Genomic DNA, 14,255 nt, shown 5'->3' with positions numbered 1-14,255 from the left:
ACAGACTCACAGATACAGAGGAGACTTGGGGTTGCCAAGGGAAAGGAAAGGTGAGTGAGGGAAGAACTGGAACTTTGGGATTAGTAGATACAAACTATTATATATAGAATGGATAAACAACAAGGTCCCACTGTACAGCAGAGGGAACTGTATTCAATTTCCTGTGATAAACCATAATGGAGAAGAATGTGAAAAAGAATATACATATGTATTGATATAACTTAATCACCCTGCTGTACAGGGAAATTAATGCAACATTGTAAACCAACCATACTTCAATAAAAATTCTAAACAAGTGGCATTGATACAGGTTTACACACACTGGAAATTCTTGTCCATGTGGTGACAAGGAAAGAAAGCAAAGTTGCATGTGACATCATCATGGGATCTGGGGTTTGAGAATGGGATTTTAATTTCTGTTTCAGGTTTTCATCAATGAACAGGGGTGACTTTTATAATGAGAATGAGAAAGCTGTGTCAGGAAATGGACCATGTAGACACAACTCTTGAGGGAGGCTCATGTGGGTCTGGGGCACAGGATGCCATGATAGTCACAATCTGGTCCCTCGCCAGGCCTCCCTCCTTAGCAGAATCAGTGATGGCCAGCTAGGGGACTTGCTCTGGGGATCCCGCATTCCTTCCTGAGTGATCACTTGCAGCCTGTTGATGGAGGAGGGGCTGGGGCATGGCTATGTGGCTGGCCAGGCTACAGAGGGGACATCCAGAAATGCCAGAATGGTGGGTTTGCATTGACTGGGCTCACTCAAAACCATCACTGTGGATTCTCACAACCACCCTGAGAGGAGGTGGTTGTTAGTACTGACAGCTGGCAGAGAAGACACAGGTGCTGGGAGGCTGTGACAGTGGCCAAAGCTAGTCCTGCTGGTTGTGCTTCAGAACCAGGATGGGAACTGGTGTGCCCTCTGCATTTTCAATCCTACCGCAAATCTTCACTCAAAGGCAGGGAAAAGCTGGAGAGGAAATGAAGCAAAAGAACCCACAGAACAACACAAACAGATGGAAAGAAATATTATGTTCTCATATTAGAAGAATTAATATTGTTAAAATGACCATACTATGCAAGGCAATCTGTGGATTCAATGAAATCCCTATCAAAATACCAATGACATTTTTCACAGAACTAGAACAAAAAAATTTTTTTAATTTATATGGAAACACAAAAGACCCTGAATAGCCAAAGCAATCTTGAGAACACGAGCTGGAGGAATCAGGCCCCCTGACTTCAGACTATACTACAAAGCTATAGTAATCAAAACAGTATGGAACTAGCATAGAAACAAACAAATCAATGGAACAGAATAGAGAGCCCAGAAATAAAACCCACACATCTTTGGTAAATTAATCTAACACAAAGGAGGCAAGAATATACGGTGGAGAAAAGACAGTCTCTTCAATAAGTGGTGCTGGAAAAACTGGACAGCCACCTGTAAAAGAATGAAATTAGAACATTCTCTAACACCATATACAAAAACAAACTCTAAATAAAGAGCTAAATCTAAGACCAGAAACCATAAAACTCCTAGAGGAAAACATAGGCAGAATACTCTTTGACATACACTGTAGCAATATTTTCTGGATCTGTCTCCTAGAGCAAAGGAAATAAAAGCAAAAATAAACAAGTAGGATCTAATTAAACTTAAAACCTTTTGCACACCAAAGAAAACCAATGACAAAATGAACACAGCCTACAGAATGGGAGAAAATATTTGCAAATGATATGACCAAAAAAGGGTTAATATTAAAAATATATAAACAGCTCTTACAACTCAACATCAAAAACAAACAACCTGCTTTAAAAATTGGCAGAAGACTTGAATAAACAGTTCCCCAAAGAGGACAGGCAGATGGCCAATAAGTACGTGAAAAGATTCTCAACATCATTAATAATTGGTGAAATGCAAGTCAAAACCACAATGAGCAACTTCCCTGGTGGTCCAGTGGTTAAGAATCTGCCTTTCAATGCAAGGGATGCAGGTTCAATCCCTGGTTAGGGAACTAAGATCCCACATGCCTCAGAGCAACTAAGTGCTGCAACCACTGAGGCCACATGCTCTGGAGCTTGCATGCTGCAACGAGAGAAGCCGTCATGCCAGAGCAAAGATCCCACATGATGCAACTAAGACCAGACACAACCCCCAAAAATCCCCAACAAGGAGATGTCACCTCTCACCTGTAAGAATGGTTATCATCAAAAACAATGCAAATAAGTGTTAGCAAGGATGTGGAGAAACAGGAACACTTGTGCACTGTTGGTGGGAATATAAATTAGTGCAATCACTGTGGAAAACAGTATGGAGATTTCTTAAAAAAACAAAACAGAACTACCATATGACCCAGCAATTCCACTCCTGGGGATATATCTGAAAGGAAAAAACCCTGATTTCAAAAGATACTGCAATATTCACAGTAGCACTGACATGGAAGCAACCTAAGTGTCTACAACTGACGAATGGATAAAGAAATAGTGGTGTGTGTATATATATACAATGCAATACTACTCAGCCATAAAAGAAATTTTTCCTTTTGCAACAACATGGATGGATTCTAAGTTGAAATAACTGAATTCATTAAATCAAATAAGTCAGAGAAAGAAAAATACTGTATGATATCACCTCTATGTGGAATCATAAAAAAAGAAAAAGAAAAGAAAACCCAAGCTACTGAATATAACAAAAAAAGAAACAGACTCACAGATTCAGATTAGTGGTTATCCATGGGGAGAGGGGAAGGGAGAGGAGCAATATAGGGGTAAGTTATTAAGAGGTACAAAATACTGTGTATAAAATAAGCTACAAGGATATATTGTACAACACAGGGAATATAGTTAGTACTTTGTAATAACTATAAATGGAGTATAACCTTGAAAATTTTTGAATCACTATATTTTAACATATAATATCATACATCAACTATTCAGTAAAAAATTTTTAATTAAAAATAAAAAGAGGGGGGGTCTTCCCTGGGGGCCCAATGGTTAAGGATCTGCCTGACAATGAAGGGGACACAGTTTCAACCCCTGGTCCAGGAAGATCCCACATGTCATGGGCCATGTGTCTAGAGCCTACAACGAAGAGTAGCCCCAACTCTTCATAACTAGAGACAGCCTGCGCAAAGCAATGAAGACCAGTGTGGCCAAAGATTAAATAAATAACTTAAAAAATAAAAATAAAAAAAGAGCCCACAGAATGATACTCAACCTCCTCAGCAAGCTTGTAAAAATGTTCCAGACAGAGCCTGGCCTGCCCACCAGACGAACTTCCTCAGAAGTTAAGTGGACAAACATCCAGGAGTGTCTGTCTGAAGAAGAAAAAATACTCCAAATGAATCTGATGCAAAAGAAAGTCAGAAGGGGGCTTCCCTGGTGGTCCAGTGGTTGAGACTCTGTGCTTTCACTGCAGGAGGCACAGGTTTGATCCCTGGTGGGGAACTAAGATCCTACATGCCACACGGAGGCCAAATAAGTAAACAAACAAAAAGATTTTAAAAAAAAGAGAAACTTTGAAGATCTGGACCATGAAGTTCAGAAGGAGCCAGTGAGGTTTCTTTTCCCTGGTAGGACTCACTTTTGAGTTCTGTGTAGATTTAAAGGTGTCCAGGAGGCAGAGTTCTTAAGCTGGAGGTTTGTGGAGGCGGCAGTGATACCCACTTTCTGCTCAAGCAAACAGGAATTGTTTGTTGATTCCTGGTAAGGGGGCAACTGCCTAAGCCAGCGTTTCTCGCAGGCAGTGTGTGACTTCAGCCTTTCAGGCCTGATCAGCCTGGGTGCCACGTGAGTAGTGACCTATAAGCCAACTGACCAATGCCCCAGAATGACCATGGGTCACCAGGAGACGGATACCAGGCACATGCTCTGTAAGGACTCGGCTGAAGCCCACAGAGGAAGAGCAGGAGGTCCCCGCATCTCAGAGGTACAAAGTCGGAGTTGCTGCAGCCCATGCAAACGTGCCCTCCTCAGAGGCGGCCAGGCAAGACTCTCTTCATCAGTGGTTTCACATGTTTTTAGTGCAACCCAGAAGAGGAAACGGGCTTCCTTGGTGGCTCAGCGGTAAAGAATCTGCCTGCCAATGCAGGGAGGCGCAGGCTCGATCCCTGGGTCGGGAAGATTCTCTGGAATAGGAAATGGCTGCTGCTGCTGCCAAGTCGCTTCAGTTGTGTCCGACTCTGTGCGACCCCATAGACAACAGCCCACCAGGCTCCACCGTCCCTGGGATTCCCCAGGCAAGAACACTGGAGTGGGTTGCCATTTCCTTCTCCAATGCATGAAAGTGAAAAGCAAACATGAAGTCGTGTCCGACTCTCCTCAACCCCATAGACTGCTGCCTACCAGGCTCCTCCGTCCATGGGATTTTCCAGACAAGAGTACTGGAGTGGGTTGCCACTGCCTTGAAATGGCAACCCACTCCAATATTCTTGCCTGGGAAATCCCATGGACAGAAGAGCCTGGCGGGCTACAGTCCATGGGGTCACAAAGAGTTGTGACGACTGAGCGACTAAACAATTGGGAATACTATTCTGTTGCAGCCTACCACACACATACACACCCCAAAGTTTCATGAAAATATGTCTTTTACAAGGTGTAAGGCATTATTTTTTATTTTTGTTTAAAAAATGCTGTTGCAAACCAATAAACTGATCTTGCACTTGAACAGTTGTGCACATGATCTGAAAAGCACAGCTTCACCAGAGCTAACATTCTCTAGAGTCATACAACACGCCAGACACCATCCTAACATTCATTCACATCCATTCCTCTTTCTGAATCCTCAGAGCAACCTTGTGAGTTATATTATCTCCAGAATTTTACAGATGAGCAGAGGCTTAAGCAAATTACTGCCTAAGGTCACAGGAAGGATGGAGTTGAGCCAGATTGAAACCAAAGACAGAGGGCCCAAGGTCCTGTCACCACATGACCTCGGATGCAGGAATTCAGAGCATCTTTTATGTCCATGTCAGAGTGTGTGTCTTCATCCTAAAGGTTTTTGCAAACACTATCCTGGCAACATTGTTCACAATTCCATGGATCAGCTATTTGGATCAGCTTCCTCAGCTCTCACCTGCACAGATGAGGGATCCCTGGGGGTCACTCTGCTTTGCTAGTATAATCACAAGGCTCAAGTCATCAATGATTTTTTTTTTTTTCCTTGAGTGAGAGGATGGGGGAAATGGAAGTCTTCAGTTTGGGAGAGTAGACTTGTTTAGTTGCTCAATTATGTCCAGCTCTTTGCAACCCCATGGGCTATAGCCCACCAGGTTCGTCTGTCCTTGGGATTTTCCAGGCAAGAATACTGGAGTGGGTTGCCATTTCCTTCTCTAGGGGATGTTCCCAACTCAGGGATCAAATTTGTGTCTCTTGCATCACCCGCATCGGCAGGCAAGTTCTTTACCACTGAGCCACCAGGGAAGCCTGTAGACTTGTCAGTAGTTTATTTTTGTTTCACTGTGTATCCATCATCCTCTACTAGGCGATTCTCAGGCGATATATATTTAAAAGATGCAAGAAAAGGCCACATGGGTGTTGAGGTCCACAGACAGAAACCAAAGGCCAGGACATTCTTGTGTCTGCCCCAAGCCTCACTTACTCACTGGCCACCACTCCTGCAGGGAGGACCCTGGCTCCACTCTTTTCCATCTTCTTCTGGGAGGGTTCTTCACCCAAAGGGCCTCTTGGTCCAGAAACCAGTGGGTCAGATGAGATATGGAGGAAGATCACTGGAGAGGTGAATCGTCTAGCTCCCCTTCAAACACTTTCCTTGTTTTCTTAGCACTCACTGGCTGGGGAGGCTGCCGGTTGTGAGGGAAGAAGGGCTCACAGTGGGCAAAACCCCAGCTAGCACCATGCTGAGTCCTGCAGCTCCCAGGACCACATCATTGGCAGGCCTGTGGGTAACCCCTGTAGCCCCCAAGTGGATCCTCAGACTTGAACGTGCGTCACCACATCACCTGGAGGGCTGTGAGCATTCAGATCGCTGCTCCCCAACCAGTTTCTGATTCAGCAGGTCTGCGGTGGCACCTGGGAATCTGTACCTCTGGCAAGTCCCCAGGAGATGAGGCTGCTGCTGGTCTATGGATCACACTTGGAGATGCACTGTCTCAGTACATCCCTCAGCAGGAAGATTCTCAAGAGGGATTCTAGCAAAATCTTCCTCTCTTCAAATATCTTTGTTAACTAAGGGCCCCTTCTAGGTTGGAACCCCTCACCTCTATGGGCTAGGTCACTGTGCAGGCTTATGTACTGCAAGCTTTGAAGTGAGAAAATCATAAAACCCATCAGCCTGGCTGAAAGAACCCAGCCCAGCCTTCCAAGGTCTGGGGTTTCTGTGTGATACTGACCTCACCTAAGTGTTCAATAAACATTGTCGAATTTACCTCATGAGGAAAGTGGGTTTTAAAAGCTAGTAAGTCAAGATGTCTCACTTTGCGTTCTTCCATGAAAAAAGTATTACAAAGATGAAATAGTATATGACTAGGAGACGAAGCACATGCATTTCTACCCGCGTCCACCTTGTGCATGATGTCACCAAGCCCATGTAAATATGCACAGATTTGTTTGCTCCTAAGCTTTTTGCATGTTCAGTCTGGCTGCTATGAAAACAAACCAGAAGTTGAAAGGTGGTAAGGAGTCACCAATCCAACTGATCAAGTCACCTTCCTCTTTATTTTTCCTTTCCACTCCCCAGAGGCCACATCCTGGAAGACCGTGGCTACTACTGGCTCATTTTTCCACGCCAGCACCGTTCAGTGCTGTTGGGACTCCCGTGCCGAAGCAAAAGGCTGGGTTGCCTTTGTGTGGAGATGTCCTTCTTCATCTGACATCCTGGGAGATTGAGGAGCGCTCGGGGATGCCTGTTTCTTCCTGGGGGGACGCCAGGCGGAAGCTCAACCACTGTGCTGCAGAAAGCAGCCACATTCCTCATCGCTGGCCACTGCGGCTGCTCAGCTGCTAAGTCGTATCCGACCCCATGGACTGTAGCCCGCCAGGCTCCTCTGTCCATGGGATTTCCCAGGCAAGAACACTGGAGTGGGTTGCCACGCCCTTCTCCAGGGGATCTTCCCAACCCAGGGATCAAACCTGCGTCTCTTGCGTCTCCTGTGTTGGCAGGTCGATTCTGTACCGCTGAGCCACCCGGGAAGCCTCCGCTCACTGGGTTCCTGGCAAAACATTCTCCATCTCAACACGATAAAACAGGAAGAACACAGGCAGTTTGGGGATATTTCCTATGTCCTGAGTGCAGCTCTTCACTCTGGCTTGAGAACTAGGAACATTCATTCTTTCACCCAAAGGGCTTGTAAAAAACCAGGGACAGAATCACATTGGATGTCAGGAGGAGACTCTCTGGGAAAGATATATAGGTGGTATGCTCAGGTGTAAATGATGACTTTCTATTTTGGGGACTTGAAAACAAAATCCAATACATCTTCAGCATGATCTACTGTATTCCTTAGAAATTCCACGGGGGAGAACCACCAACATGATTCATTAAAAAAAAAAAAAATGCCCTTGAAGATGGGATATCTTGAGGACTTCAAATACTTGACAATATTCCCTGAGTCCTACTCTCTCTTCCCTGGCAGGAGGGAGCACAGCAAAAGCACCCTCTCTCCCCAGGGATAGATCCTTGAGGGAACACAGCAGAGTGAGGGCTTTCTAAAATGCTCTAGGGCCATTCAACAACCACATTTCTTTCATCGGTGTAAGGGGTGGGGTTGGGGGTGGTGGGGGAAGCACACAGGGAACAAATGCTAGGGACTAGATTTAAAACAGCATTGAGAGAAAAAAGCCTAGACTGCAGACTTGACTATAGTATAAACAGCAGAGCAGAGGCAGGTCAAAGCTAACTGACTCAGAAAAGATTGCTAAGAAAAGGGTTCTCTGCGTAAACATCTGAGGGGTGGTGGAGAGTGCCTCAAAGCCACATCCCAGGGATGTGTGTGGAAGTTTCCAGTCATTTCCTCTGGCTTCACTTTGCTTTCTGGTGGGTGGGCAGAGGAAAACAGGTCTCTCTCCCAGGCCCAACTGGAGAAGCAAATTTTTGTAGACCTGATGAGTTTTTTTGTCTGTTCCAAAGAATCCACAAGCACCAGGGAAGGGACAGGCTGCAGAAAGAGCCAGAGAAGAGAGGCCCGGGGGGGCCAGTTTGTCCAAAAGAGGGCTGTAAACATCCTTTAGAGGTGATGACACAAAAAGGAGCATGCACAGATGCCTTTAAAGCAATGAAAGAAACGCCCCAACAGAGCACATTCACGTTGACTGGACCATCAGCTCTACCCAAGGGGTGACTCTGTGAGAGACGGGGGGCTCAGCCAGAACAGGTTTTGGAAAAATTTTATTGCATTTGGTTTCCATGTGGAAGCACTGACAGAATTGAAAAGAGGCAGCATGTTCCACTTACTTTTCTGAAAGATCACACAGCTAGACGAAATCTCTCCCCACCCCGGGCTGATTTCGTGAACCTCACCCCAAAACCCACCCCAAGCAGATTAAAAAGAAAAAAAAAAAAGTTTGTGGTGATCATTTAAAAACAATTCCCCATGTGACACGATCGGCAGTCAGATTTATGTGACTTCCGCGTTTGATACGCGTTTCTCGTCCCCTCACCTCCCCTCACGGTCTTCAGGCCTTCCCTCCTTCTAATTAGACTCAACACACAAGTGTGCAAATGGAAACGCTAGTCAGTCTTGGCGCCGCAGGCTTAGATATCTGCCGGTTCCACTGGACGGGTGGGTGTCTCTCAACTTGGTGATGGTGTCTTTGCATCACGGGCAGCCCACGCAGGTCCACGGCCTCCCAGGTTAAAATACAGACAAGACATGGAGACATGTACATTTATGGGTCTAAAACATCCAGAAGTAAACCCACTGCGGAGATCTACAAAAATGAGGAAGGAGGGGGTCGACTGTGGGGCTGTGGCTGGTTCGCTTGGCAGTAACACTGCTGAACACCGCTCTAGGAGAGGGAGGGAGGTGGGACGCTCGGAAAGGAAGCAGAGGGAATAAGGGAAACAGCTCGCCTGAAACTGCGTCATGTTCTTCTCTTCGTGATTGTGTAAGGCATTTTGAACTGGAAAAACTTCTTTCCTTCACATTCTTCCAAATGATCAGTCGGAATATAACCGGTGATTCGGAATACAAATAAGACCCCTTTCACCTCCACCCCCCCCACCCCCAAAATCATTCTACGTACCCAGAGCCCACAAAGTACAAGGCAGGCAATTGATTTTGTGAATTCAGAGGCAAATCGTGTTCACACGGGGCACGAGGCTGCTGGGGTCAAGGACCCTTCTTGGGACTCCAGCCCTGATCTCAGCCCTCGCAGGTCACAAGGGGTGAGCATCCATCTTCAGCGAGGTTTTAAGTCCCATTCAGGCACCTGCCACTGCCTCCTGGGCAGTGGGAGGCCACAGGCCCTCTTGGTTCTCTCCTGTGGGTCCCCCACTAGGCGTCCGGGCCGGTCCGTCCACGCACAAGCGTCACGACTCAGTTAGTACAAGGGGGGGGTCGTGGCCTGGAGACAGTGCCCTCCACGTTAGTCATGCCAGACAGACAGCAGAGAGGAAACCAGAGGCCAGAGAAGTGATTTTAAATAGGAAAAAAAAGGAAAGCAGCTTCAGTCACCAAAAAATAGAAAGGATGATCTTTTCAAAAATAAAAACCATGGGGACATTTTTTTTTTTTTTCTCTGCAATGTTCAGCCATTTTATGTGAGACATCAAAAAAAAAAAAATGTATCAGAGTAGTTGTGTTGCCTTTTCGGTTTAGACATTCATGAGAACGGGTCAGACGGTAGTGCTGGGATAGGGTCTGTGTCTGAGCGGCAGTGCAGCTCAGGGTCCTTCAGACCACATACTGGTACGGGTCTGCCTTCCCTTGGTCTGGCGTGGCAAAGGGGCTGGCCCAGCCTAGAGAGAAGGGGTGGCCAAAAACGGCTTTCATGTTCATCCATTTTGTTTTTTTAGCCCATCTTCTCTCTTCCTTTTTCAATTGTTCTATTCCCTGAAAACAAGAACAATCATACTTTCAGTCAAGCACTTTACTGCTGTGGTTTTTTGGGGGAGAGAAATCCATTAGCTTGAGGTGAATGGAGTAAATGCTTCCTTTTTAAAGCCATGAGGCTTATCTACATAGTACATTTTTTTTTTCTTCTCTTTCTCTCATAAAAAGTGCTAAAGACAAAAAGGAATCATCATTTTTCTTTTGGGTGGGCACACAGGCACGTCTGTGTAAGTCCCTCCAGACAGGAAGGGACACGTAAGAAAGTCAGCGGGCCCCGAAGCCGCTGCTCCTGGTCAGGCAATCCGGTGTTAAGTGAGTCCTGGCTGGGGGTTCTGGGCCCAGCGCCGAGCTGTGTGTGGGAGCGCTCTGAAGGCTGGGGCGTGCGGAGCCTCAGCTCGTGGGGAGCTTGAGCTCGTGAGAGCCAAGCATTGGTTCGTGGGAACTCTGAAGCTGCTATGACCACTTTGCAGACAAAAAAAAAAAGGACCAAGTCAAACAACCGCTCTGGTGCTGTCTGTCCCGCCAGCCGGGGAGGCCGAGTAGCGCCCGGCGCAGGGGGGCTGGCCAGGTGCAGCGGAGGAGGTGAGCAGGAGGAAGAGGTCAGCACAGAGGAGGGAGCAGAGGGATTAGTACAGGTTAGAGGGCCCGCCCCGGCAGACCGCTCCACCTCGGCCCCGGCCAAGGCCTTCCTGGGCTCCTCTGGGGACAAGGGTGACCCGAGGCGGCCTCAGCAGTTGTCACGGAGCCCACACCACCCCCAGCCAAGCCTTGCAGGAAAAACGAGCTGGGGGAGCAGGTCGGTCCCTTCATTCCCCCTTCTCCGGAAGGGGCTGGTGAGCAGGTAGAGCTGGAGGACGAGGCAGAAGCGGCTTGGCAGGGGCCCGACCAGGGGTCTATCTGCCACGGTCTCTGTGAGGTGGAGGAACAGGGCTGGAGCCCGAGGGGACAGCCCAGTCCGACTCTGTTCACAGCCTAGGGCCCTGGGACCACACCATACCGGTCAAGGGCGGGACGCCCTCGCCCACGCGAGGCAGGCCCTCGACTCCTCTCTCCCTTCCTTTCAGCTCGGCTCCCTTTAGGAATGGCTTGGACGGGGAAGAACAGCTAGGGCCAGGGCCATGAGAGTTTGCCTTCCGACCCCGCTGGGCCGCAGCCTGTGTGACAGCGGGTGGGGCCAGGCGGTCACTTCTGGGTTCCCTGCAGGCCTCACGCACAGAAGCCGGTCACATGCGCTGCCCAGATGCACAGCTGGATGGACCCTATCGGCTACTATTTTTACAGACACTCATTTATAATGGTACTAATGCTTATAAAAGAAAAAAAGGTGCTGAGAGGCACGCAACCTCCTAAACCACCGGGCACTGCCCTAAATCCCAATGCTGGTGACTTGGCAGCCAGCATACCGTCCTCCTCCGCCCACTGAGTCTCCACACCCTTGGGTGGGGCTGCAGCAGCAGTTAGGGCTGAGTCTTCCTATGAGCCTCCAGCTAAGGCTGCCTACCCAAGCAGCCAATGTCCCCCCGAAGACCCCGAGGTGACTGTTGAGGACAGACTCACGACCTCCCCCCAGAGCTCAGGGCTGCCCCTTCTGCCTGGGGCCCCTCACCCAGACCCCAAAGCCAAAGAGGGAAGAAGTGCCCACACCACAGCCATGGACTGGCCACCAGGAGGCTTCTGGACACCTTAGGAAGGCTTAGAGGTGGCGGCAGCGGCACCAGGGGTGTGGGCTCCAGCAGTTTCAAAGCTCCCAGAGAAGGAGCCGTGAACAGGGTAGAAGGGGGGCAGGTGGAAGGCCGCGGACGAGGACCAGAACCGGCCTTGTGCCCACTGCTCCGGGGGCCCCTGCTGTGCTGTCTCCTGACGCCACTCTCAGGATCGGGTCGTAAAGACGCTTTCACTGGGAAGCTGACCCTGCCTGTGCCATGCGGGTCAGGGCACCCTTTGCCCATCACCCGTCTCCAGGCCCGTGGCCGCTAGACAGGAAGGACACCCCAGTGCCTCGTAGAGTGACACAGAGCCGGGACAAGACAGACCATCATGGGAGGCTGGGAGGGCTCGTAACAGAGAGGCCGCTGGGCCCCATGCCTGTGTGACCTGAGTGCCAGTCCCAGGCAGGGAGGAAGAAGACCGCGGGCCACTGCAAGTGGAGGAATGGGGCCTGGCCACTGGGCTCCCAGGTCTGGCCTGCAGGCAGCCCCCGTCCCCCATCCCAGCCGTGGAGGGAGTGGCGGCAGGCTTCCCCTGTGCTCACCGTCTCGTCTGTGCAGATGGAGTGCACCTGGGTCCCGAACATGACGGACGTGAAGATGAGGAAGAGCAGGCCCTCAAAGCAGAGCAGGATGAGGAGGATCACCGTGGTGGGCGGCGAGAAGGAGCTGCACTCTGAGAGAGAGGGGACACGTCAGGCTCGGGGCTCCACTCTGCCTCCAGCCCCGCAGAACCGGGCTCCTTGCTGGCCTCCAGGGCCCCGCACCAGCCCCCGACACCATGAGCTTGCACTAATACGCCATCACAGCCCGTGCGTCGGGAGTCGCCTGTTTCCTTCTGCCCTTGTCTGATGTCTGCCCTGCCCGCTCCACCCCCAGGCTCCAGGAGGGCAGGGACTTGGTGTTTGCCATCAGCCTTGAAGCGATGCCTGATGACAAAAGAATCTGGGCGAGAGGTTGGGGCGTTCTGAGCTTTAGTTTTCCTTTCTGTACTGTGGGACGGTTGAGGATTCGCGAGGGGAATTCTGCCCCGCTCTGCCTCGGTCCAGTATGAGCAAGTGGGCACTGCTCTCAGACAAGGATGCCGTGCTTCCTGACCCCCTACAGCTGTCCTGGAGCGGTGGCCTGGCCACCATCTTGGCACATCTGCGAGCAACCTTCTCATGGGTTGGCCGTGGAACTGCAAGTGGTGTCTGGGGAGGCGGGAAGCAGATTGAGGGAAGGCGGAATTGCCTCCTTACCCTTGTCTGAACATCAGCTCAAGATGCCCTCATCCTGGGGGATTCCTCTTAACATGAGCTGGATGCCCCATTGGTCCTGGGCTGAGCAGAGATGGTATTAAGGGCACAGACAGCCTGTACTCTGGGGACTCTCTGGTACCTCCCCTGCTCTGAGACCAGAGCAACTGGGGGCCTCAAGCTGCCTCCATCAGGAAATCCACTAATGGAGGAAATCCACTCCATGTCGATTGCTCACAGACAATCCAGAGCATGCAGGTAAGACCCTGAGTGGTGGAGTCTTCCAGACAGGGTAGGAAAAGCCCGCTCTGGACTAAGGCCTGAATCACAGCCCCTCTTCTGAGCCATGTGACAGGGTAACTTGCTCCACCTCTGTGAGCACTGGCTTTTGTCATCTGCAAAGAGGGGAGTATCTCTCCTACCCTGCAGGCTTGTTACAAGGCTGAGATAAGGCCCTGCTCGACAGTCTCCTGTGCACTAAGTGGGAAGACTGAAACGACGGTCCCAGCCAACTCCAAAGCCCCACCAGCGGCCCTCAGTACTCTCAGCACTGCACACGTCTCTTCTCAAGGGCACGGACTCTACCGCGAGGGCCCCACCCTCAGGACCTCTTATGAAGAAACACCAGAGAGCCTGCTTTTCTCTCTCTCTGCCGGGTGGGGACACAGGAGGAGAGGGCCATTTGCAAGCTGGGAAAAGGGTCCTCGCAAGGGATGGAACTGACTGGTACCTTGATCTTGGACTTTCCAGACTCCTGAACCATGAGTAATAAATGCTTAAGCCTCCCAGTCTATGGCATCCTGTTGCAGCAGCCTGAGGTGACCAGTACCTATAGGGTTTTCTTCCCCTAGGAGAGGTCAAGCCAGGTGGACCGGAGAGACAGAAGGGGGCAGATGCACGCTAGGAACAGAGGCTAGAAAAATCTCTTAATATCTGGTCAGGAACTAAAGATACCTAAGAAGTCAGTACATGCAGGAAGAGGAAAACTCATAAAAAACGATGAAATGAAGAAGGGGACCAATTAATGGTAAAAGGGTGGAAATACGATGTTTCTGCTCGAGGTGTTTGTCTCACAGACTGTGTGTGAAAGAAGGAGCCTGGCAGGCAGCCTCGCTTCATTCCTCCAGCAACTACAGCAGGCTCTCCCTCATCTGTGGTTTTGCTTTCTGCAATTTCAGTTACCTGCAGTCAGCCTTGGTGCAAAAATATTAACTGGAAAATTCCAGAAATAAGAAGTTTTGAAGCACAAACTCTCCTGAGAAGCATGATGAAATCTCACACCTGGCTCTGTCCACATAAG

The 14,255-nt window shown here is 49.5% G+C and overlaps 1 protein-coding gene across 4 annotated transcripts in view; it reads right to left on the bottom strand.

Moving 5' to 3' along the window:
- The window catches only part of ZDHHC3 (zinc finger DHHC-type palmitoyltransferase 3), a 60,709-nt gene that overhangs the window by 4,522 nt on the left and 41,932 nt on the right, over positions 1–14,255 (bottom strand). For 3 of the 4 annotated variants that reach the window (XM_065933887.1, XM_065933885.1, XM_065933884.1), the window contains one exon: positions 12,263–12,393. In XM_065933887.1, the coding sequence (XP_065789959.1) occupies positions 12,263–12,393 (131 nt within the window). Of the gene's footprint in view, positions 1–7,722; positions 10,012–12,262; positions 12,394–14,255 lie in introns of those variants that run through there. The other variant, XM_065933886.1, reaches the window with a different exon arrangement.

This window comes from Muntiacus reevesi, chromosome 4 (assembly GCF_963930625.1).
Source record: "Muntiacus reevesi chromosome 4, mMunRee1.1, whole genome shotgun sequence".
In the NCBI taxonomy this organism is placed as follows: Eukaryota; Metazoa; Chordata; class Mammalia; order Artiodactyla; family Cervidae; genus Muntiacus; species Muntiacus reevesi.
The sequence above is the reverse complement of the archived record's forward strand: the minus strand, read 5'-3'. Positions and strand labels throughout refer to the sequence as shown.